Consider the following 25,926-nt stretch of genomic DNA (forward strand, 5'->3'; position numbering starts at 1 on the left):
TCACTATTTTGGCCAGGCTGGTCTTGAACTCCTGACTTCCCACTCGCCTCAGCCTCCCAGAGTGCTGGGATTACAGGTGTGAGCCACCACGCCCGGCCAAATGCTACATTTTCATAGCAGGAAAGATAATTTACACGTGGAACAAATCACTCTAGATAGAGTGCACCAGGGGACATAAACACACACAGACTCAGCGCTAAGGCTAGGACAACATGAGCAGTGTGTGAGAAGTGGGGCACGTCTCCACCTGGAGGAGGAAATGTCTGAGCTGAGTCTTAAAGGATGATCAGGAATTAGCCAGGTGAACAAGAGATGAGAAAAGAGGCACAAAAGGGAGAAGGGACAGAATGAGAAACAAATCTTAGATGGGCAAATGAAATATGAAATAAATGTTTTATAGCTCAATGACAAATCTGGGGATTGTACTTAAAATGCCTTGATTCATTTTTCTACTAACATAACATTCATGAAATAGTTTCACTCCCCAATTTGCTGCCTTAGGGTAAATAATAAATGTTTCAACTGCCCTTCTGCTTTGTATATTCCCAGACGCTAAACCACCAGATTAACTAAAAAAAATAAACATGGGTGTTTCTAAATAAGTATTTTATTTGTTTGGACAGACTATGTATATAGTAGGCATTGTTTCTGGCCATGAAAGCTGACATTATCTCCATTATCCATTAGGCTTCAATGCAGATTCTGGGGCATGCTCTTTCAGATTTCCAAAGACCTACTGGTATTTTTCTTTTCCAAAGGTAACAATTACTCAAACAAGCAACTATTGCCTATTTATATTAGTAATTAATGGAAAGTTGTTAGTTCTATTCTGCCAATGCAATTTTTTCAGGTAAGATTCCTGTTAAAAACCCTGACCTTCATGTGCCTGGTCAATACCCAATGCTAGAAACACTGGAGAGGCTATTGCTGGCATGGACATCTTGAACATCAGTACATCATGAAAGACGATCAATGAGTTTAGTGATTCCTAAAGAAACAGATACTCATCTTAACCTCGTATGTCAGGTTGCTTTCTGCGGCATAAATTGGGCTAAGACCAGATCTAGTCTACCAATGTACCTAATTCTATTAACAAGCTGATGTGATCAAAACCTATTACTATTAGTCTCAGGACATAAAAACAGACTACAAAGCTACCAACGCTTAGCTCTTTCAACAAAAGCTTTTCTTAGGTAGATCTATTTGTCTAGATCTATTGTCATCATTCTATAATTATCAAATGGCCATTCTCATTTTATCCGTACTCACACTCATTCCTCTTCCCTATTAAATCCTAGATATATGGTTTTATCCATAAACCATTAAAATTTATTTAAAAAATTTTAAAATAAATTAAAATTTATTTTAAAAGAATTTTTAAAAAAATTTAAAAATTATTGAATGAATAAATCACTGTTACACTTCCTCTGTGAAGCCTTTCCTAACCCAGAAGGAACTGATTTCTTCCCTTCTCAGAAGTGCCTATATTGGCTGATAAGATACTTAATACTTAAACTAAGTATTCACATGGATATATTTTAGCACCCGTCTAAATTGTAAACAACATGAAGGAAATAACTGTATTTTTATAAATCTTTGAACCTTTTCACCATCTAACACGCTGTCTTGTAGAAAGCAGAAATATGTATTGACTGGTTGATTCATAAAAGGACTACATTATATGAAAAAAGAGTAGGCAAACTTTTGAGGCTGAATTTGATATCCACATCCGAGAAAATGCCAAATATAAATAACTCGTAAAATCATGTATTTGGGATAGTTCCTAATTTCAAAGAGTTTATTTCCAAAGACAGTTCTATGCTCCATGGTAATCTCTTTGCCTTTCTTCCCTCTTCTTCCCTCCCTCCTTAATTTTCATCTAAGATCTAAAATACAGATAATCATTAGGGAAAAAAGAGCAGAAAATGATGAACTCTTTGAACCAAGAACTGTGTCTTGTTCATTCTTTAACCCTACAGTACCTAACACATAGTAACTGCTTAAGATATATTTATTTAATGAATATATGTTTTTGGTATTTTTACTACTACCTTCCACAATTTCTTCAGAGTCATCCACAAAAAATTCCTTTAAGGGAGGCCTTTTGGGTCGTTTCAGAGTGTTCAGAAGCTGCTGGATTTTTGTAGATACTCTGCTACTGACAGGAACACCTATAAGGGAAAAAATGGTTAAGTTAAAATTCGTTGACTGTAAGGATATTTTAGTTCCTCAGTTCCCTCAGGAGCTTTTATTTCTAAGGATGTTTGGCCTTTGTCCAGTTTCCTTCTCTTTCAAGTGGACCAAATATGTACACAACAAGTTTTATGACAATAGAGAACAAATATGGTACTATTATTAATACATAGCTTAAGGATTTCACCTAATCTTCCTTTTCAGTTATTCTTTTTTTGAGATGGAGTCTCGCTCTGTCACCCCAGGCTGGAGTGCAGTGGCGCCATCTTGGCTCACTGCAAGCTCTGCCTAATTTTTTGTATTTTTAGTAGAGATGGGGTTTCACTGTTAGCCAGGATGGTCTCGATCTCCTGACCTCATGATCTGCCCGCCGCGGCCTCCCAAAGTGCTGGGATTACAGGCGTGAGCCACCGTGCCCGGCCCTCTATTATTCTTTTCTTTTTCCACATTTAGGTTTTTGTTCAAAGTATCTTCTGGAAGTATCCACTAAGTTCAATTAAGTGGCAATACTGTCACTGTGCAGATGATGGGAAAAAGGTACCCAGGATTAGTTATTAGTGGGCCAACTACAATGTAGTTCTGCAGCTGCTGGGCTAGTTAGGAGCTATCATTCATAATTTGAATTTTTCTAGTTTAGTTTACACTACAATTGAGCTACCAAAAACAACTCCTTACCATCAGCTGTATCCATAAGGCTGGACCTGTTGGATCCTTTGTGCATGCCTTTAACTATCCCCGACGGGGGCAGGTCAATGTTTGCTGGGCGAATTGAGGAAGATGATGAGGAGGAAGAGGTAGTTGTAGTGACATCAGGAGGAGCAGAGAAATTCTCTGAGAGGAGAAAACAAAGTTTAGAATTATATTAGCAGCAAAACTAAGAACCTTCAAATCTTTGGGGTTTTGTTTTTTAACAAGGAAGAAAAGTACATAAATGGGGGCATTGGCTCTTGTAAAACAACATTTAAAAATCAGAATCTATTAGCAAGACACAATGGGAGAACAGTAAGTTAAGTCAGGGTATATCAGCTTTCCAAAATTATTATTTTGTAAGACTTGAGTAGCCTTAGTAAGATCAAATCACACATTCAATGTTTCTCAAAACATCATTTTCTACACAGAAAGGCTGGTAGAAATCCAGTGTTATAAAATAATCATAATAAAACTTGCAGTGACCTCAAAATGGAACCAAATAAGATCATAACTGGCTACTAATATTGTAGTCTCTCGAACATTTCTTGATTGTTATAGTTTATCTAGAATGTTTCCCCTTCTACCAAAGACCAAACTCATATCTTGAAAGTGGGTCAGGCTGCACAAGTTTCCAGATGAAAAAACACTAGATAAAGTCCACTTTTAACTTTATGGATTATTGTATAATCCATAGGTAATCTGGATCTCCTTGACAGACAAGGTTCTTCCTTTGCTCCAGGTAGAGACTAAATAGTGTTATTCTACTCTACCGCACAAAGGGATTCTTTTTATTTTTGAGACAGGGTCTTGCGCTGTTGCCCAGCCAGGAATGCAGTGGTGCAATCACAGCTCACTACAGCCTCAACCTCCTGGGCTCAAGTGAGCCTCCCACCTCAGCCTCCCAAGTATGGGGACCACAGGTGCACACCACTACACCAGGCTAATATTTGTATTTTTAGTAGAGATGGAGTCTTGCCATGCTGCCCAGGCTGGTCTCGAACTCCTGGGCTCAAGCAATCCTCCCATCAATGCCTCCCAAAGTGCTGGGATTACAGGCGTGTGCCACCACACCAGGTCTCAAGATTCTTAACATGGAGAAACTGAATGAGTAAACTGGAAAAGATCCCTGTTCAACAGGGACACGTAACGACAACAACAAAAAACACCACATAGTTTTTTAGTGGCTTTCTGTGATTCTTGTAAATCATACATTTTCCTCCCTCTAATTTCCTTCTTCTTACTTCTCCAGATGTTTTCTTCTAAGTTTTTTGTAAAACTTAAAAAAGGAAAAAAGCATAATACAAACAATTTCTAAAATAGATTTGGGGGTAAGGTCTCTCTGCCCCTTAAGTCTGTAATTATTAGTTGAATAGTTTTTAAAGTTTTAAATATACTAACATGAGTATATTCCGGTATACCTTTCTGTAGGATAATGTGGTAACAAAAAGCATTAAAACAGACATTTTTATTTGGTCCAGCAATTCAAACTTATAGGAATATACGCTAAGGAAATAATCAGACAAATGTACAAAGTTGTGTGTTCAAGCATGTTCAATCCAATAATTTTTATAATAGCAAAAAATTGGACACTGTTTAATAGGGGAATGGCCAAATAAACCAGGGCAGAGAGTCACACAATAGTGTATATATTGAAACCATAAAAATAATAGTGTAACGTAATGATGTAAAAGATGTTCGTCACATACTGCTAAGAAAAGCAGGTTATTAACATTATGTTTAGGACAGTTCATTTTTGTAAAATCAAAACCAAAACCTTACATATGTAAGTAAAATCTAGAAGAATATACACTACAGTAATAATACTAAAGTATTACCCATGGGAGGTAGGATTATAGGTTATTTTACTTTTCTTTTACCTATATTTTTGAATTTTTCTATTAGGATCATGAATTACTCCTGTTACAACAAACATCCAAAAAGCAATAATGTGGATAAAATGGTTTCTGTGAGTAACTGAACCAATAACTTTTCACAGAGTAGTAGAAGCAATGAAAAATACTGCTTCTATATGAAATGAAAAATACTGGATGAGACATCTTGTTAACAAAAATCCAGGTAAAAGTTAACTGGGTATTAGGATAATATATTTAACAAATAATACTGGTCTCTTTTAGACGGATGTGGAAATAAAACCTCAGCAACCATGGCTCTTGCTCCACGACTGGAGAGGTGGTGAATACGCAAATCTTTGTAGCTACTTCAGGAGGCTCAGGAAATGGCAGGGCAGGGCAGAGCTAAGCATGCAAGACAAGTCATCAGCTGTTGGCACATGGGTCTCTAAGGAGGGCAATCATATCCTCAAGGTAGCTCTTTCTTTAAAAATTATAGTCTTGAATTGAAATTTTTCCAAGTTTTTCTTTTTTTAGAAATCAGTTAACAGAATAAAGATATATTAGGTGATATAGACAGGTCACTGAGATGAAAATTAAGACACCAAAATGCACTGATTGTCAAGAAAAAAAAGGGAAAGATATCACAGACACATAATGTTAACACACATTACTTGGTGTAATTTGTAACAACCAATTAAGCAAAAGCAGAGATCCGAGCTGTATCTTTACCTGCAGATGTCACAACTCTTTAAAAAAACACACACACAAAACATAAAGCAGGGGCAAGCAAAAGCTACACTCTGTATAGTAGCATCTGCAGTGTATCGATAGCAGCTCAGAGTACCAATATCCTCGGCCTGCACACTCCAGTGTAGCAATATCACAGCAGCAAGGACAACAAATCCAGTCAAGACAAAAGTCCTCACTGATATTGGCTCAGTATAGATTTTGCTCAGGTTTAGTGTTTTTGGTTTAACAGAATATAGGTAACAATCCTGGGAAAAATCTAAGATGTTACATATTTTAACCTTTTAATAGATCGAATATTCTTCAGCTGGGATAACTCCACACTGAGACTGGTGTTATATCTTGCAGCTTGAGCATTGCTTATGGAAATAGCTATGGCTTCAGGTGGGCAAAACTACGCACCAATAATGCAGGTGATACCTATTATTCCTGTGACAAATGTATTGCTGGTGTTTCCATCTTTTCCTCATTAACTGTCATGTTTTCTCTAATTCTGTTTTTTAGGCCATACTGAAAAACCTAACACAAACCATAAACTATTTCCTGGATACTGGGAGCCAAATGGAATGTAATTTGGGCTTCTTGGGTAGATCCAGCTCCTACCTATTCGAGTATTGGCAAATACATCAGCTAGAGACCCACTGGTTCCTTTGACCTCTCCGTGGGACAGCGTAGAAGATGCGGATGAAGAAGTGGACGATCCCTGAATTGAACGGTTGATCCAGGACTCAGCATTCTGTAAGCTCTGTTGCAAGGCAGCAGAGAGCGCAGCTTGGCGTCTCAGAGAGCCCTCATCCTCAGAGGCCGAAGATGTGTCTGTGTGGAATTAGAAAAAAAGAAGTTCTCGATCCTACCTAGAACAGAGACTTTTCAGTTCTTGCTCATTGATCACACATTCAGTTTCGACACCAGCAAAACATTCTCATTCTTAAGGTAGATTAATATGTAAAGTTTCTCAAGAATCTCAAGGAAAAGTCTATGGACTAAAGCCTACAAAAATAAAATAGCCTAACTCCATAGGTAATTTTTAATTGTTTTCTTTTAAACTCTTTCAAAACATTTAAACTTTATTCCCTGCTTTTCTGTTGTAAGCTTAATCAGTATCTAAATTTTTCTAGTCCATCTACTTATGTTCAAATAATACTGAAGTACTTATATGTCTTCCTGAATCTCTTCTTGTGGTATGTTGCTACATTGATTTTGACAAAGTACTTATTAGTCTCTAAGGAAATGATCTTGACAGGGAGACATAAAAACTTAATTCTTGCTAAAAACGTATGTGCCAGGCCGGGCGTGGTGGCTCATACCTGTAATCCCAAGACTTTGGGAGGCTGAGGCAGGCAGATCACCTGAGGTCAGGAGTTCAAGACCAGCCTGGCCAACACGGTGAAACCCCATCTCTACTAAAAATACAAAAAATTAGACAGGCATGGTGGTGCATGCCTGTAATCCCAGCTACTTGGGAGGCTGAAGCAGGAGAATCGTTTGAACCTCGGAGGCAGAGGTTTCGGTGAGCCACGATCACACCACTGCACTCTAGCCTGGGCAACAGAGCGAGACTCCAACTCAAAAACAAAAACAAAAAACAAAAAACATAACGTGCCAAACAGTGAGCTAGGTGCTAGGGAATGAAGTGGCGTAAATAATCCTTAGCCTGGAGTTATTCATGGCCTTAGTAGGAAAGGCAGCCAGTCAGGGTGCACAGGTAAGCTTTCCAAGCATGACAGGAGAAGGCACAGCATCAGGATTTCTTTCTTTAATTTTCAGCTGGAGAAGAATTGTGAGAAATCCACTTATGTCTGTATTCAGCTTGGCTCTGACTTCAGGAAAATAGGCCTAAATTAGAAAAAAGCGTGCTGTGGGGGGGGCGGGGGGGGGGTGTTAAAAAAACTCAACCAAATATAGGGAAGCAAAAGCCGGGGAAAACAGAAGTCAGGAATTTATTTCAGGGTTCTAAGCTTATGAAGCACGCAGTTAAAGAGGGCATTTGGTCTAATGTGAGATAAACCTTTCTAAATGATTTCTGGGTGTTATGATTTACAATTTGTGGATTGAATTTCATTGTTTTTAAAAATTAAACATTCTGTGGTTAGTACTGCAGAACCCTTTCCGTCTAACTCAGGTGACACTGTAGGTTCATGTTCTGCTTTGGTTCAAAGAGCCAAATACATAACCAATGGGGCTGGAAAACTGCTGGCACCTCACAATGGGAACCTGAACCACAAAAGACTCATCTAATCTAGAAGTCAAATTCTGCAGGCCCAGAGCAAGAGAGAAAGTTAAAATAATGGGCCGGATGCAGTGGCTCAGGCCTGTAATCCCAGTACTTTGGAAGGCCGAGGTGGGCAGATCACTTGACGTCAGGAGTTCAAGACCAGCCTGGCCAACATGGCGAAACCCTGTCTTTACTAAAAATACAAAAATTAGCCGGGCATGGTGGTGCACACCTGTAATTCCAGCTACTCGGGAAGCTGAGGCAGACAAGAATCACTTAAGCCCAGGAGGCGGAGGTTGCAGTGAGCAGAGACAGCATCACTGCCCTCCAGCCTGGGAGGCAGAGTGAGACTCCATCTCAAAAACAAAAACAAAAAACCCAGAAAGTTATATAATGACTATACCCTTGCTTCTTGTTCTGTACTACCTCCAACTTATTATTTCATATTGAGGAACGTCTGAAGCCTGAGACTGTTTTTGCTTTTTAAAAAGTACTAATCACAACATGTGCCAGGAACTATGTCAAGTCCTAGGGGTTCTGAAGTGTATGAGTGCTTATGACACAGTAAGTGCCCTAAAAAGGCTTACAGGAGACACAGAAGCCCACAGATAATTTCAAAAGAATAAAACAGATGCTAAGAAATGGGAGTAATCAAAGGGTTTCGCAGGATGGGAACCAACCACAGTCAGGGATTTCAAGTACTTCTTTGTACATAGAGCAAAGACTTTGAAGAGTAAGGCAAAAAAACGAAAAAAAATGAGGGTGGAGAGATAAATAGTGACCAGATCCCAAAGAGATAAAGTGATGAGGTCCATAAAGAAGAATGAGATCTATCATGCAAAAGGGGGGTGATTAAAAGAAAATTTAAAGAAAAAAAGAAGTAATCACATCTGTACCCCTTTAAGGAAAGCATTTTGTGTAATTTTCAGAAAATATTCTAACATTTCAACTGTACCCCGGGACACAAATATTCCTGTCTTAGCAAACATGTTAAAAAAAAAGAGAGAGGAAGTCGGGATAGGGCCCATAGGACAGGTGAATTTGACCTTAAGAATAAAGTATTTTCAAGGTAAGTTATCTCAAGATTCCACAATCTCCACTGGATTTGTGGGCTGCTTTTATTGTATCATTTTATTGTATCATTTATATGTATTTTAATTTGTTTAAGTTTAAAATCAGAATAACCCAATTTTAAAAAGACAGTAAAACCAGTATTTTCATGATTAGGTTTATGGAAAATGGGTTTCATTATGTTTCTATATTGGATCAATTATGCAATTAGGTGTATTGTTTCAATTTAGTTACCCTGTTTGTCTGCCAGTCTTCAGTGTTTAATGACTTACAACTATAGGGCAGCTTAGCGTAGTGGAAAAAAACATGGCTTTGGTGTCAGTCTTCCATTCAAACTCTAGGATCCACCTCTTACTAGCTATGTGACTTGGGGATAAAATTACCCATCTGAGAAGACTGTTTACTTATTCGTCCATTTGACAAACACACTAAGCACTACAGTAGTTGGTAGGAATAAAAAGTTGGGCAAGAAGACATAGTCCCTATTCTTATGGGACTGAGATGAGTTAGAGGAGTTCAAGCCAGGCACCCAAGGAAGTAAGACCTAACCCAAGGCCTGATGGCTAAGTAGGGATTAGTTATGAAAGGCCCAGAGGTAGGGAGAGCGCAGCGTCAGGTAGAGGGGGCTGCACGCGAGAAAGCTTGGAGGGGACAGAAAACTTTTTAAAGATATTAAAGAAACAGAGACTAGCCAGAGCACAGATGCAAGACTGATAGTCATGGAGATGAGACTGGACAAGTAGGTAGCACTGGGACACCAAGGGCCTTGTAAGACAAGCTAAGGAAACTTGCCTTTATCCTAACCGTAGCTGGGAGACCATGAACAAAGACACTGTACAGAAAGCACCCATACTGGTGCCAGCCCATAGCACCCAGCCAATCAACATTAATTCCTCTTCTAATCCCCAGGAGAATGGTTAAAAGGAATGTGTATTTCTTTTTGATTTGGAACAACCTGAAATTTTTCCTAAGAGTAATTTAAATGGCTAATTGCTTCCTATAAACATGAAGGGAAAGATAGCAGAAACTAACGGTTGGTAGAAGAAAATAATACTGTGCCAAATGATGCCACCTGAGAAATGAGGTGCTTACTATGAATAACTCAACCTATGGTCACAGATAAGAAACTATCCGGGTAAAGTTAAAAGACGATAATGTAGTGAAGTCTACATAAAATGTAGCACTGCTCTGGGATTGTATCTTTTTAAAAGTCAAAACAAGGTCCCTTAAATATTATTTTAAAAGCAATTTGTCACCCAGGAAATTGTTATGAATTTGTAGAAATTTGGGCAAAATTAAATAATAGAAATTTACCATTTCCCTACTGATTCTGCTCTGATTAAAAATAAACTCATGACTGTTATCACTTATAAATAAAACATCTTCCCTAAGCTCTTATATATAACGAATGCGCAACAGAAAACAATTCTGAAAACATAGTTTGCCTTTCAGTTTATAATCTGCTGTGATTTTAACAAGGCACCATTGAATACTGGTCACCAGAAGCCTACAATCCATTTATAACCAATTAGTAAACATATAAACAATTAGCATGTTGGCCGGGCGCATTGTCTCACGCCTGTAATCCCAAGCACTTTGGGAGGTTGAGGCGGATGGACTGCTTGAGCTCAGGAGTTGGAGACCAGCCTGGGCAACATGACAAAAACCTGTCTCTACAAAAAATGCAAAACTTAGCTAAGTGTGGTGGCGTGTGCCTATAGTCTCAGCTACTTGAGAGGATGGCCTGAGCCCAGGAAGCGATCATGCCACTGCACTCCAGCCTGGGCAATAGAGCCAGACCCTGTCTCAATCAATCAATCAATCAATCAATCAATCAATCAAAACATTTAGCTTGCTGATTTTAAGGGAAGAAAAGTGCCAAATTTGCTAATTCCTTTTATTCTTTTTTTTTTTTTTTTTTTGAGACAGGGTCTCCTGCCTCAGCCTCCCGAGTAGCTGGGACTACAGGCGCCCGCCACCATGCCCGGCTAATTCTTTGTATTATTTAGTAGAGACGAGGTTTCAGCGTGTTAGCCAGGATGGTCTTGATCTCCTGACCTCGTGATCCACCCACCTCAGCCTCCCAAAGTTCTGGGATTACAGGCGTGAGCCACCACGCCCAGCCTCAGGCAAGCTTTTTTGACAGGTTCCTTTTTTCTAATTCACCCAACTGCTAAAGACGCAAGTCCCTCCAGGGATCTTAATTCCAGCTTGCAACCTTAGATGGGCCCAAGGTTTTATCATTATAGTTAAAATTAAGGTCCCTGGTTTACTGATTCTCCTCCCTACAGCCCAGCGGAAGTAAGCACCACCTCACCATTCTGATTTTTCAGTGTTCATCATTCTCCCTTGCTCCTGTATACATTTTTTAAAAAGCTGGTTACATTTTACCCAGTATTTCTAAAAGAACATTTTCTTTCCCCTATCTTTCTAGGAGATAATTTTCAGGTTATCTAACTGATATGTCTAAAAACAGAAGTCTGGGCACGTTATTGAGCCTCTCTAAACCTGTTTTCTCTTCTGTAAAATGGGGTAGAAAACTGTTGAGTGAACTAAAAATGAAAAAAATATATGTTAAGCACTTAGCCCTTTGACTGGTACACTGAGGGCATGCAATAAATGGTAACCATAACATTACTCTTATCAGCAAACCTTAAATTTTACAATCAGGTATTGAAACAAATTCAACTGGATACAGTGGGTTTTTATTGTACTTTGGCTTAAAGAACACTGGATATTCACTAGTCTCCCAAGTAATTGTGGACCATTGGTCATACCCCACACCAATCATAAAATACACTATTAAAATGATCTGACTTTATTAATTAGAGCACATTTATTATGGAGGTCTGATTTGCCAACTTTGTTTACTTTGTGGTTTAGGTTAAAATTAGAATATTTAGGAAAGACTCCCCAACCTGGTAAATCAGCAGGTATTCTAAGTTCAAATTAACTGACTGATACATATTTAGGACTATAAGCATTCAGAAGACAACAGTTATTTAATTTGGTTGTAAAAATGCTCATTCCAGTACCATGCATACACGTGAGTATCTACTAGGGAAAGAGGAATTTTTTTTTTTTTTTCAGTTGAGGTTTCACTCTGTCACCCAGGCTGGAGTACAGTGCTGTGATTATGGTTCACTGCAGCCTTGACTGAAGTGATTCTCCCACCTCAGCCTCCTGAGTGGCTACAAACACAGGCACATACTACCATACCCAGCTAATTTTTAAAATTTTTATTTTATTTAGCACTATGAAGGAATTTAAAAAAATTATTTGTAGAGATGAGATCTCTTGCTATGTTGCCCAGGCTGGTCTCAAACTCCTGGGCTGAAAGGATCCTCGGGCCTCAGCCTCCCAAAGTGCTGGGATTATAGGCATGAGCCACGGCTATAAAGTAAAGAGAATTTTCTAAATAAACATGACACTTCAGTGGAATAATGAACACAATCAAGATTTTGAGTTTGACACTTAATTGCTATTTGACCTGGGGCAAATTACTTAGCGACTATGAACTTGCTTATTTCCTTATCTCTAAATCTGCCCTTCCTACTTTACAGAGTATTTATGAGAAACAAATGACACAGGGCGGTCATTAGTATGTGAAAGTTCTTTGCATACCATAATGTACTATAATTCCATGAAGCATTATTAAAGTAGGTTAAAAGGATAATATCCCAGTCTGTTGCTGGGTATCATTTTCATATATAGAAATACAGAGCAGGGTGTGGTGGCTCACGCCTATAATCCCAACACTTTGGAGAATCTCTTGAGCCCAGGAGTTTGAGGCCAGCTTGAGCAACACAGTGAGACCCCATCTCCATCTCTACAAAAAAATAAAAATATTAGCCGGGTGTGGCAGCATGCACCTGCAGTTCCAGCTACTAGAGAGGCTGAGGTGGGAGGACTGCTTGACCCTGGGAGTTTGAGACTGCAGTGAATTGTGATTGAGCCACTATACTCCAGCCTGGGTGACAGACACTGTGTCAAAAAAAAAAAAAAAAAAAAAAAAACCCAAAAAAGGAGGGAAATTCTCCTTGTCTTCTGGCCCTATGAATTACTCTAGCTACTCTCAAGCAGAGTCCTGTGTGAGACAGACTTCTAAATTTAAGCTAGTTGAAACAGCTTACTGTGCTTTAGGGTCATTATATGGTCTATTTGGTCATCTGTGCACTCTCAGAATGCAGCAAAGGGTAAGTCCACAAGGGTGCGGAAAAAGCTTAGAGGGAAAAAATATATGCTGTAGTTTTTGCATTGTGCTTTTCCGTATGAATGAGTAATAGCATTACACAAAGAACCCCTACAAAGAAAGAGCTGAGGTAATTGCCTCATGACATTAGTAAATGATTTCAGCACATAAAGGGAACTGGATGGCAGTAATTCAAGCAGTCTAAAAGACTCTGAAAAAGGCCACAAGCACTAAAAGAACCATAGATTGCTACCAATTTCGAGAATTTAAATTTTCTAATTCACAAGATAGAAATTAGTGTACATATCAATAAGCAAATTTTAGGGTGACTGACATCAGGTGATTTGTGAACAAAAGACAAATTATTTCCCATGCCAACTATTTACCATATTCTCCAGACTATATGATACTATAAATAAAGCCAAAATATCTGACATATTTTACTCCTTAATCCTTTTTATTAAATCCCTCAAAAAGAGCAGCTCTAAATTTTCATCAGTTCAGTAATTCAAACAGTTACGTATTGAGTGCCTCCCAAAGAAGCTGACTGGCTGGTGCACTCTAGAAGTTATCCCAGAAACCAGGTGCATACAAGACAGCAAGTGCAGAGTGACAGCCTTGACCCAAGATGTGCTTTATGATGTATGCTGTAACATCTCAGGCAGTGTACAAAGAAAGATGCAACTAAATCCTGTAAAATATTAGGCTAATTTTTCCCTGCAAGAGTGGTACAACTTTTTGTTTGCTTTTTTTTTTTTTTAAAGAGATGGGGCCTCACTCTGTCTCCCAGGTTGGAGTACGGTTGATTGATCTCGGCTCACTGCAGCCTCGACCTCTGGGGATCAAGCGATCCTCCCACCTCAGCCTCTCAAGTAGCTGGAACCACAGACATGCACTACCACAGTCAGCTAACTTTTTAATTTTTTGTAGAGATGGGGTCTCGCTATATTGCACAGGCTGGTCCCCTCCTAGGCTCAAGCAATCCTCCCACCTCAGCCTCCCAAAGTGTGAAGATTACAGGTATGAGCCAACACACCTGGCCACAACTGTTTTATTTATTTATTTGAGACGGAGTCTGGCTCTGTTGCCCAGGCTGGAAGTGGCGCGGTCTCCGCTCACTGCAAGCTCTGCCTCCCAGGTTCACGCCATTCTCCTGCCTCAGCCTCCCGAGTAGCTGGGACTACAGGCACTGCCACCACGCCTGGCTAATTTTTTGTATTTTTAGTAGAGACGGGGTTCACTGTGTTAGCCAGGATGGTCTCGATCTCCTGACCTTGTGATCCACCCGCCTCGGCCTCCCAAAGTGTTGGGACTACAGGCGCTGCCACCACGCCTGGCTAATTTTTTGTATTTTTAGTAGAAACGCGGTTTCACTGTGTTAGCCAGGATGGTCTCGATCTCCTGACCTTGTGATCCACCCGCCTCAGCCTCCCAAAGTGCTGGGATTACAGGCGTGAGCCACTGCGCCTGGCACCACAACTGTTTTTAGGTCACTTTTGTTTTGTTTTTTGAGATGGAGTCTCGCTCTGTCACCCAGGCTGGACTGAATGGCGCAATCTCGGCTCACTGTGACCTCTGCCTCCCGGGTTCAAGTAATTCCCCTGCCTCAGCCTCCTGAGTAGCTGGGACTATAGGAACGCACCACCACACCCGGCTAATTTTTGTATTTTTAGCCGGGACGGGGTTTCACTTTGTTGGCCAGGCTGATCTCAAACTCCTGACTTCCTGATCTGCCTGCCTCAGCCTCCTAAAGTGCTGGGATTACAGGCATGAGCCACCGTACCCGGCTTTAGGTCACTTTGGTAGCGGCCAGAAGCTCATTTTTTTTTTAAGGACTTTAATGGCAATGATTAATGTAAGTTTTCTTCCTCCTCCCTTCCCTTGAACACAGCCTCAGCATCTTCTAAGCTTCAGTGTTTCTATGGCTATCAGAGTACATATGCGAGATAAAACCTATTCCACATCGCTGGGTTAGGCTGTAACAAGTTCTGGGAGATACTGATGTAGGATTAAGCTACAACTAGGCATTGGAAACAGCCAATTGGTAGCTCTTAAGATCTTGGAGAGAATGGAATTGATTCCTAATGTGGGAACAGCAAATTCTACTCCCTAAAATGAAAGGGGCTAATGGAAGCCTTATGATAAGAGTTCTTCCCACATTTCCTCACTAGAGCAAAGTATTTGTCTTAGGCATGTGTGTAATTGTTGCATGACAGCATCAAAATATCCCATGTGGGGGCTGTGTGAGAAATCACTATGCAGGGTGCGCTCAATGTTTCCCCTTGTTGTGAGAGAATTCCTCTTCTATTTGACAACACAGATGTCCCTCACAGCACATGAAGGCTTCTCAGATACTACCCAGAGATCCCCAGAACAGGAAAAAAATGGGTACAGAACCTTTTCATTACTCTGTTCTGCTGAAAACAAGTCTTAGGAGAAAGGATTGTATCTTTGGAATCATGAAATTATTATGTATAAAACATATAATATGATCAAGAACATTAGGCCACAACTTCAAGGCTGCAGACAGAGGAGAACATTAGTGTCTAGAAATACAGAGTCCTATAGTTAATTTCAAAGGACTACAGTCTCATTCAGCAATGAACAGCTGCGATTTGTTTCTAGAGTTGGTGAATTCCCCTCAGGCAGTGACTTTTGTAAAAGCGGATAAAAAAGGTTTCCACTCCTTCTGAGCATTCTCAAGGTCTTTGCTGCATTCTCACATTTCACCCAAAGCCATAAGGGCAGCCTACTTACTCTGAAACTGCATGTCTTTGATACAGCTTTGGAGGGGATTATTTCCAAGAACTACATGTCATGCTGCTCCCTACCCTTTGCCATTTACTGCAACTGAACCCTCAGCCACACTGCAGTGTAATCTGCCAAAAAGGAATAGCTACTAAACTGAGAGCCCCCTTTGTCCATGAGGACCCAACTTGTGCTGTACTAATGTGGAAGGGAAACCATCCAAGATTTTCAATGAGTAGGTTTGAGGTATGCACCATTATAGACACAAACTGTCTTACTGTGATAGCCGGCTAGAGGTACCCTGTGATACATTTTGAGAAACACTTGAAGCCACAGAGCTATTTCTCTTTCAAACATGTTGACACCACAGATGTGAAGAAAAAAAGCACACACAGTAAATGAGCCCACAGCATACCCAAATGCTCTGAGAAGTTAGCCAAAACCGAGAAGAAAACTATTAATATTAATCTGGATCAGGGAATAGGATCAGTATGAACAGCTCAACAACTTCACAGCTGTGAATCAAAGTCAACCACAAGGCAACCTAGGAATCTCCCCAAAGACGTATTAAGTAGTTTAGGCCAAAAAAGTATGGGGAAATTTGTTCTCAAAGATTTCATTACCAGTAACATGAAAGTAGAAAGAGAGACACTATATTGAGGCTCTGAAATAGATTTACTATGTTTAGTCTCAAAGGCCTATATCAAGATCTTGTCTGGGATTCGATCTAAAAAAAATTTTTTTTCGAGCTTCCACTAGAGAAGTTCAAAAAAAATTTTTTTTAAGGTTTTAAAAAAACTTTGGGAAAGATTCTGAACAGACAAGACAACTTAGATTGTTTCTAGTTATTCCTCAAATATGAAGTTATAACTCTTTAAATTTACCTTAGGGAGCATAAGGATTGAAGTCTGGTGAACAGGGATGGGATGAAGATACCTAGTTCTCACTGATCTCATGACCCCGTTATAACAAGTAGATTCTTAAAAAATAAACAAATGTGTACAAAACACATTAACACACACACACACACATAAACACACTTATATACGTTTTGCAGGTCCATCACAACTTTGCATGATTGCTCTTCCATAATTGTTAATGACACAAAAACTTTTGTCCCAAGTCCAACTATTCTCATGCCTGCTGCAGAGACGAAGCATTTGATTTAGGAGTACAAATGAATTAGATATATGACTACAAGTAGTATATTGGGTGACAATGAAAGTGGCTATTTAACACAGCAGGATTTTGGCCTAAGCTTTGGCCTGTATTTATGACTACAGAAGTCTGGGGATTACAGCCAAAAAAAAAAAAAGACTGGAAATTCAGAAGGAAAGTTTTCTTGTTTAGTTTTGAATAGTTTTACTCTTAAGGCATCTTTTTGTGTGTTGTTTACGAGATGACAAGCAAAATCTGCCACCTCAGAGTGTTCTCTTACATTCCTCTAATGGTGGGGAGAAGATTCTGGTTCTTACCTCAGAAAAGAAAAAGCAGAACTTATTTCAGGAACATCAAGGTAGTAACTGTCAGAGAGAAAAAGCTCTGATAAACCTACCAGGAGGTGTGCAGGCATCTGCAGGAGACTGAACAAATGTGGATCGCCTTTTGGTTGGCATGGGCAAAGCCATCTTCTGTTCTTTATGCTTTGCCAGTGCAGCCTGAACTGCTTCTGTGTGGATATCTGAAAAAGTAAACATTTGCATTTATTAGCTTCCGGCTCTTGAAAGTGTTTACCACTGTGAGCTGAACTACCACTGCCTCAATTGTTTAAAAAAAAAAAAAAAAAAGGTAAAGGGGACGTTCAGATGATTTTTATTTATAATTTGATTAAGACCAATTAGAAATAAAAATCAAAAACAAAAATAAAAGAAGCCAAGGATAATTTTATGGAGGAGGAAAATGAAGTCCAGAATGATGTGTGACTCCTTAACACACCAGACAAAGAGTTGACAGAGATGTGGGGAGGTGGGTGGGGACAGAATACTGAGTCTAACATGCATCTGTGCCAAGCAGGAAATCCTGCCTCAAATGGAATGAGTGCTGTGCAGGTGCCTGGAGAACACTCATTATTTTTCAAGAAAAGAAGCTTAGGATTTTCTTAACTGTCTGAAAGAAAACTTGGTTGAGACCCCTCAGTTCTATGCCACAGGAAGAGAAGGATTGATTTTGATCTAGAAAAACATAAGGGCAGATGTTACTTGTTTGCCACTTTGGGCACAAAAAATTTCAGCTCTCTACTTGAATGTCTAATAGGAATCTCAAAATTAACACATCCAAACAAAACTCTTCATTTTCTACCCCCACGCCAAAGGTCACTCTATAGTTCCACAAAATTGAATCATACTGTACACAGTATTTTGTATTCCGCTAAAAAAAAAAAAAAAACTCTTACAAAATCTTACTGAGGTAGATAACAGCTGAGGTAGCTTCCTAAGTCACAAAAAAATAGTTTCCTTTTGCCTAGGAATGGGCCTAATCCACACACAAACTATCCTTCCATACCTCTCTGTAAAGTAAATATACCCCTTATAAGAGCTAGACCAATGAGATCCTTTTTTTTAAATTTAAACTCTGAATCAAGAAACTGCAGGTACTAAATGGAATCACTTTAATGACAATGTGACAATGCCCTAGAAAGAAGGAAGGTTTTAAACTTCAAGGTTGAGATTCCCAGAGTTATCTCTCCTTTCTAGGGGTTTTTCAAATGTTGATTTGTTTCTATGACCTACCTCAGCTATTTAAGGTAGCCTATGTAAGTTGACCTGTTTTTTTTGAGATGGAGTGTCGCTCTGTCGCCCAGGCTGGAGTGCAGTGGCGCAATCTCAGCTCACTGCAACCTCTGCCTCCCGGGTTCAAGCCGTTTTCCTGCCTCAGCCTCCCAAGTAGCTGGGACTACAGGTACGCGCCACCACGCCCAGCTAATTTTTGCATTTTTAGTAGAGATGGGGTTTCACCATCTTGGTCAGGCTGGTCTTGAACTCCTGACCTTGTCATCTGCCCGCCTCGGCCTACTAAAGTGCTGGGATTACAGGCGTGAGCCACCATGCACGGCCAGCTTCTGTTTCTTGCAACCAAAAAATCTCCACTAATACAAGGAGAAACACCTCACTGTGTACAGACCAACAACATAACTTTTAAGGGCTGCATAGTATTTCACTGCATGAATGTGCCATGATTTACTTACACAATTCCTTATTATCAGATACTAGGTTATTTCCAAATTTTTGAAACTATTCATAGAAAGAATAATTCAGTATTTTCACCTTAGCACATGTCTAATTATTTTCTTAGAATTAATTACAAAAACTGCTGAGATCAAAGTATATGTACTTATTTCTTCAGAAATGTTTCAAACATATTTCCTAAAAATAAGGTATTTTCTCTTATATAACCCCAGGACATTATTCAAAATCCAGAAAAATTGGCTGGGTGCAATGGCTCACACCTGTAATCCCAGCACTTTGGGAGGCCTAAGTGGGCGGATAACTTGAAGTCAGGAGTTCGAGACCAGCCTGGCCAACACGGTAAAACCCTGTCTCTACTAAAAATACAGAAATTAGCCAGGCATGGTAGCACGCACCTGTAATTCCAGCTACTCAGGAGGCTGAGGCAGAAGAATCACTTGAACCCAGCAGGCGGAGGTTGCAGTGAGCCGAGATCACACCATTGTACTCCAGCCTGGGTGACAGACCAAGACTCTGTCTCAAAAAAAACAAAACAACAAACCCCAGAAATTCTTGTTTTTCTTTTTTTCTTTTTTTTTTTTTTTGAGATGAGGTCTTGCTATGTATGTTGCCTAGGGTTGGTCTTGAACTGGGCTCCAGCGATCCACCCACCTCAGCCTCCCGAAGTGCTGGGATTACCAGCCAAAATACAGAAATTCAACATTGATACAAACTATTATCTAACCCACAATCCATATTCCAACATAGTCTATTGTCCCAATAATGTCCTCTATAGGTTTTCCCTCCCACCTTTTTTCCTGATCTGGGATCTACTGGAGGAAATCCTACTTAGTTGTCCTGTCTCTTGATTCCCCTATAATCCAGAACTGTTTCTCAGCCTTACTTTGTCTTTTATTATCTTGATATTTTTGTACAGACTAGTTATTTTGTAAAATGTTCTTTAATTTTAGCTTGCTTGATATTTCCTTATAATTAATTTCAGGTTATGCAATTTGGCAGAAATACCATAGAAATAATTTGTTGTCTTCTTTTTTTTTTTGTAAAGATGGGGTGTCACTACATTGCCCAGGCTGGTCTCCAACTACTGGTCTCAAGGAATCCTCCTGCTTCAGCCCCCAAAATGCTGCACTGGGATTACAGGCATGAGCCACCATGCCCAGCCAGAAATAATGTCTTTCTCAAAACATGATGTCAGGAGGTGTCTGCTCCACTATGGTAACATAACTCTAATTGCAAAGTTGGTTACTTTGGTGACTATGGTATCTGCTAAATAAACTCACTGTAAACTTAACCATTCTTCCGTTTGCAATTAATAAGTAATTCATGGGAGGATACTTTTGAGACTATATAAATGTTACATACTTTGTCAACCTTTCAACTCACTAGTTTTAGCATCCATTGATAATTCTTGGTGGAATCAACTTTTTTTTTTTTTTTTTTTTTTTTGTAAATAGAGATGGGGTCTCCCTATGTTGCCCAGGCTGGTCTCAAACTCCTGGGCTCAAGGGATTCTCCTGCCTTGGCATCCAAAAGTGAATAGGATTACAGGTGTGAGCCACCATGCCCGCCATTTTTTTAAAAAATATTTTTTATTTTTAATGGAACATTTCACGAGTTTGTGTGTCACCTTGCTCAGGGGCCATGTTAATCTTCCCTGTATCATTCCAATTTTAGTATATGCGCTGCTGAAGTGGGCACGGAATCAATTATGATAATAACAATTACAATATGATAATTTTATAGCTCTACCATTTCTTCCATATTTATTAGTTGGTATTTATTGTAAGAAAAAGTTTTCCTGGCCAGCATGGTGACTCATGCCTATAATTCCAGCACTTTGGGAGGCCGAAGAGGGTGGATCACCTGAGGTCAGGAGTTCGAAACCAGCCTGACCAACATGGCAAAACCCCATCTCCACTGAAAATACAAAAATTAGCTGAGCATGGTGGCGCATGCCTGTAGTCCCAGCTACTTGGGAGGCTGAGGCACAAGAATTGCTCGAACCCGGGAAGCGGAGGTTACAGTGAGCCAAGATTGTGCCACTGAACTCCCGCCTGGGTGAAAGAGCGAGACTCCATCTCAAAAGAAAAAAAGCTTTCCTTTCTCCCTTAGTTATTTATATCACTATGAGCCCATGGATTCTCATTTTATTCCATGAATATTCTGTTACTATCATTATTTTGATGCTCATATTTTGGCAGACTTGGCCAACAGGAGTCCCTTCATACGGGTTCTTATGTCCTTTGGACACAGTTCCATCATTTTGAGCAGTTGTTTTATGACATAAGATATTCCATGCTCATGAGGTACTTTTCCTGCTCCAGACCTAGAATTATACCTTTCTTCAAGGAAAAGTGGCTCCTTTTAGTGAAGAATGAATGGTATTTAGAAACCAAATCTTAGAAGCAGGAGTACTCAGTGCTATTGGGGTATCTCTTCTAAGCCCTTTTGGTGGATCAAGAAATTCATACACATATAACTACATCTGTTTCTAACTACATTTAAAATGATGAGTTCATATTAATACCTCCATTTCCAATTCAATATCATTCTAATTTTCCCTCTTTCCACTTATAATTCCCTTCTCTAATAGGATGAAACAACATTCTCAATATATTTTACTCATTTCTTAATCCTACCATACACAGGAAGTACATTTTAAAAATTGTTTATTTTTTATTTTTGGGACAGGGTCTCACTCTGTCACCCAGGCTGGAGTGCAGCGGCATGATCTCAGCTCACTGCAACCTCCACATCCCAGGCTCAAGCAATCCTCTCACCTCAAACTCGTGTGAGTAGCTGGGACCACAGGTGCACACCCAGCTAATTTTTTGTATTTTTGGTAGAGATGGAGTTTCACTATGTTGCCCAGGTTGCTCTCAAATTCCTGGGCTCAAGCAATCCACCCGCCTTGGCCTTTCAAAGTGCTGGGATTATGGGCGTGAGCCACTGCACCCAGCCAAAAATTGCTATCTTACGTCAATATGAAAAATAAATCTTCTAACTAGTGTTCAGTATTTATTTGTAGTCCTTTTGGTCTTCAGACTGAGGATATATAGTTAAAGTATCATGGTCAAAAGCTGTTTGAGTTAGTTCTCATCCTTTCCTACTTTGATGTGGTTATATAGTTCACATAGTTAGGTTCATTTTTTTGTTTATATTCTATAAGTCTTTCCCAATCTTGCTGATTAAAAGTTAACATGTTCCAAAAGTCAAAACTATACCAAAAAGTTAGCTTAAAGAAGTATTACTACCCGAACAATCACTTCTGCCCCAATCCCACCCACCTTTGCTATAGGTAGTAGATGCATACATATTTGCTATTGTTTACACAAATAAGCAGACATGTATATCATTTCCCTGTCTTTCATACACAAAAGTAAGCATATTGTATTTTTTTGCACTTTGCTTTTCCACTTAACAATATACCCTGGAAATCATTCTCTATCAGCTTTCTTCATTCTTTTTTACAGCTGTATAGTACACTACTGTACACAGTTTATTCAACTATTATCCTATGTCTGGGCATGTAGATGTTTCTAATATTTTACAGTTAAAAATAATGCAACAAATAGCCTCCTGCAAATATATTTTTACACTAATCAGGGCTTACCTTCAGAGTAAATTCTGACAAGAGAGAATTCTAAATAAAAAAGCAAATACGTGTTAAATTTTGTCACATCTTGAAAAATTCCTCCCCCAAAACAGTTTTTACCACACTGCATTACTACTAGCAATGTACAGGTATACCTACTTCCCCACCGCCTAACCTTCAGAGTGTGTTGTCTAGCTTTTTGACTGTTGCCAACTTGACAGCTAAGAATTCATATCCTAGTATAGTTTTAATTTGTGTTTCCTTGATCATTAGTGAGATTAAACATTTTTACAGAGGACTTAAGGGCCATTTTATGTTGTCTGTTATGAAGTGAAGTGAATGTTCATGTCACTTGGCCATTTTTTATATCAGCCTTCTCTGTTTATTTAATTTTCCTTATATTTTCGGGCCAGGTGTGATGACTCATACCTGTAATCCAAGCATTTGGGGAGGCCAAAATGGGAGGACTGCATGAGCCCAAGAGTACGAGACCAGCCTGGGCAACATAATAAAACACTACCTCTACAAAAAATAAAAAATTAGCCATGTGGTGGCATGTGCCTGTAGGGCCAGCTACTCAGGAGGCTGAGGCAGGAGGATCACTTGAGCACAGGAGGTCGAGGCTGCCTGAGCCATGATCACACTACTTGCACTCCAGCCTGGGCAACAGAGTTACACTCTATCTTTAAAAAAAAAAAAAAAAGAAGAAAGAAATATTTTCTTTCAGTATGGCATCTGTTTTTTTGACATTGTTTATGGCTTTTTTTAAACCATGCAAAAGATGGGTTTTTAAAAATTATTATAGAATTAAGTTCTCAAATCAACAACCAAACTACATCATAAGGAACTAAAAAAAGAACAAACGAATCCAAAATTAGCAGAAGGTGCTGGGCGTGGTGGTTCACGCTTGTAATCCCAGCACTTTGGGAGGCCGAGGCGGGTAGATCATCTGAGGCCAGGAGTTCCAGAACAGCCTGGCCAACAAGGTAAAACCCCATCTCTACTAAAAACACAAAAAGTAGCCAGGTGTGGTAGCGTGCACCTGTAATCCCAGCTACTCAGGAGGCTGAGACAGGAGAATTGCTTGAACCCAGGAGGCCGAGGTTGCAGTGAGCTGAGATCATGCCACTGCACTCCAGCCTGGGCAACAGAGTAAGGCTCTGTCTCAAAAACAAACAAAAAAAATAGCAAAAGGAAAGAAATAATAAAGATTAGAGTAGAATTAAATGAAACAGAGAACAGAGAAATGTGGGCAAAAATCAACAAACGAGTTATTTTTTTGAAAAGATCAACAAAATTGACAAATCCTTAGCTTTCTTGAGAAAAAAAAAAAGAAGATTCAAATAACTAAAATAAGAAATAAAAGAGGAGACATTACAACTGGATGCCTCAGAAATAAAAGGAATTATAAGAGACTATGGGCTGGGTACAGAGGCTCATGCCTGTAATCTCAGCACTTTGGGAAGCCAAGGTGGGCAGATCACTTGAGCCTAGGAGGTCGAGACCAGCCTGGGCAACATGGCAACACCTCGTCTCTACAAAGAAACACAAAAATTAGCTGGGCATGGGTGTGTCTGCTCATGTAGTACCAGCTACCCAGGGCTGGGGGTGGGGGCGGGGTTGAGGTAGGAGAATTGAGGCTGTAGTGAGCCATAATCGCACCACTGCACTCTAGCCTGGGTGACAGAGAGAACTTTCTTAAAAAAAAAAAAAAAAAAAGAAAAAAAAAGAAAGAAAGACTACTATGAATCATTACCTGGCAAAAATTGGATAATCTACAAAAAATTGGATAAATTCTTAGAAACATAAACCTAACAAGACTGAATCATGAAAAAACAGAAAATCTCAACAGATCTATAACTAGTAAGGAGATTGAATCAGTAACTAAAAACTCCCCAACAAAGAAAAGCCCAGGACCTGACAGCTTCACTGGAGAATTCTATCAAACATTTAAATATGAATTAATGTAAATCTTTCTCAAACTCTTTCAGAAAAACTGAAGAAGAGGATCACTTGAGCCCAGGAGGTGGAGGCTGCAGTGAGCTACGATCACACCGCTGCACTCCAGCCTAGGCAACAGAGGGAGACCCCGTTTCTTTAAAAAAAAAAAAAAAAAAATCAGTTGTGTTCCTATACACTAACAATGAATTACCTGAAAAGAAAATTAAGAAAATAATGCCATTTATAATAACATCAAAAAGAACAAAATACTTAGGAATAGACGTAACTGAGGAGGTGAAAAACTTGTACATTAAAAACTGTAAAACATCTCTGGAAGAAATTAAAGAAGACATAGGAAAGAGATCCTGTGTTCATGGACTGGAAGACTTTATATTGTTAAAATGTCATTACTGTCCGAAGCATTTTAAAGATTCAGTGGAATCCCTATCAAAATCCCAATGGCATTTTTTTTCCAGAGATAGAAAAAACAATTCTAAACTTTTTACACAGAATCTCAAAAGATTCCAAATAGCCAAAATAATATTTAAAAAGAAGCACAAAGCTGAAGTCTTCATACTTCTTTTTTTTGAAATGGAGTCTCAGTCTGTCGCCCAGGCTAGAGTGCCATGGTGTAATCTCAGTTCACTGCAACCTCTGCCTCCTGGTTCAAGTGATCCTCCTGCCTCAGCCTCCCAAGCAGCTGGGACTATGGGCATGTGCCACCACGTCCAGCTAATTTGTGTGTGTGTGTGTGCATGTGTGTGTGTGTGTGTGTATTATGTATATTATATATATATAGTATCTATATTTTTGCAGAGTCTTGCTCTGTTGCCCAGGCTGGAGTGCAGTGGCACAGTCTCAGCTCACTGCAACCTCCGCCTCCTGGGTTCAAGTGATTCTCTTGCCTCAGCCTCCTGAGTAGCTGGGATTAGAGGTGCATGCTACAACGCCTGGCTAATTTTTTTTATTTTTAGTAGAGATGGGGTTTCACCATGTTGGTCAGGCTGGTCTCAAATTCCTGACTTCGTGATCATCCGCCTCAGCCTTCCAAACAGCCGGGATTACAGGTGTGAACCACTGCACCCAGCTAATTTTTGTATTTTTAGTAGAGACACGGTTTCACCATGTTGGTCAGGCTGGTCTTGAACTCCTGACCTCAAGTGATCCACCTGCCTTGGCCTCCCAAAGTGCTGGAATTACAGGCGTGAGCCACCGCACCTGGCCTATATTTCCTTATTTTGAAACTATTACAGGATGGGCATGGTGGCTCACAGAAGTAATCCCAACACTTTGGGAGGCTGAGCGGGGAGAATCGCTTGAGTCCAGGAGTTCCAGACCAGCCTGGGAAACACAGTGAGATTGTGTCCCTATTTTTTAAAAAAATGATTACAAAGCTCCAGTATTCAAAATAGTCTGGTACTGGCATAAAGACTGACAGGAAGACCAACGGAACAATAGAGAGCCCGGAAATATACCCTCACATAGAAGGTCAAATG

At 39.6% G+C, this 25,926-nt stretch overlaps 1 protein-coding gene and 1 non-coding gene across 8 annotated transcripts in view; both read right to left on the minus strand.

Annotated features, from left to right (window-relative positions):
• The window catches only part of DIP2B (disco interacting protein 2 homolog B), a 245,725-nt gene that overhangs the window by 70,907 nt on the left and 148,892 nt on the right, over window positions 1-25,926 (minus strand). Inside the window, exons 1-5 of one of the 7 annotated variants that reach the window (XM_055357226.2) lie at window positions 22,508-23,013; window positions 17,265-17,390; window positions 6,087-6,299; window positions 2,869-3,024; window positions 2,049-2,171 (exon numbers count right to left, since the gene is read on the minus strand). In XM_055357226.2, the coding sequence (XP_055213201.1) occupies window positions 2,049-2,171; window positions 2,869-3,024; window positions 6,087-6,299; window positions 17,265-17,390; window positions 22,508-22,619 (730 nt within the window). In that variant the 5' untranslated portion in view covers window positions 22,620-23,013. Of the gene's footprint in view, window positions 1-2,048; window positions 2,172-2,868; window positions 3,025-6,086; window positions 6,300-17,264; window positions 17,391-19,289; window positions 19,313-22,507; window positions 23,014-25,926 lie in introns of those variants that run through there. The other 6 variants (XM_055357227.2, XM_063693997.1, XM_019039091.2 and 3 more) reach the window with 6 other exon arrangements.
• On the minus strand, window positions 20,487-20,592 carry LOC115930272 (U6 spliceosomal RNA). The gene has a single exon (XR_004066925.2). It is a non-coding gene; the product is annotated as a U6 spliceosomal RNA (small nuclear RNA).

The sequence above is a fragment of the Gorilla gorilla genome, chromosome 10 (assembly GCF_029281585.2).
Source record: "Gorilla gorilla gorilla isolate KB3781 chromosome 10, NHGRI_mGorGor1-v2.1_pri, whole genome shotgun sequence".
In the NCBI taxonomy this organism is placed as follows: Eukaryota; Metazoa; Chordata; class Mammalia; order Primates; family Hominidae; genus Gorilla; species Gorilla gorilla.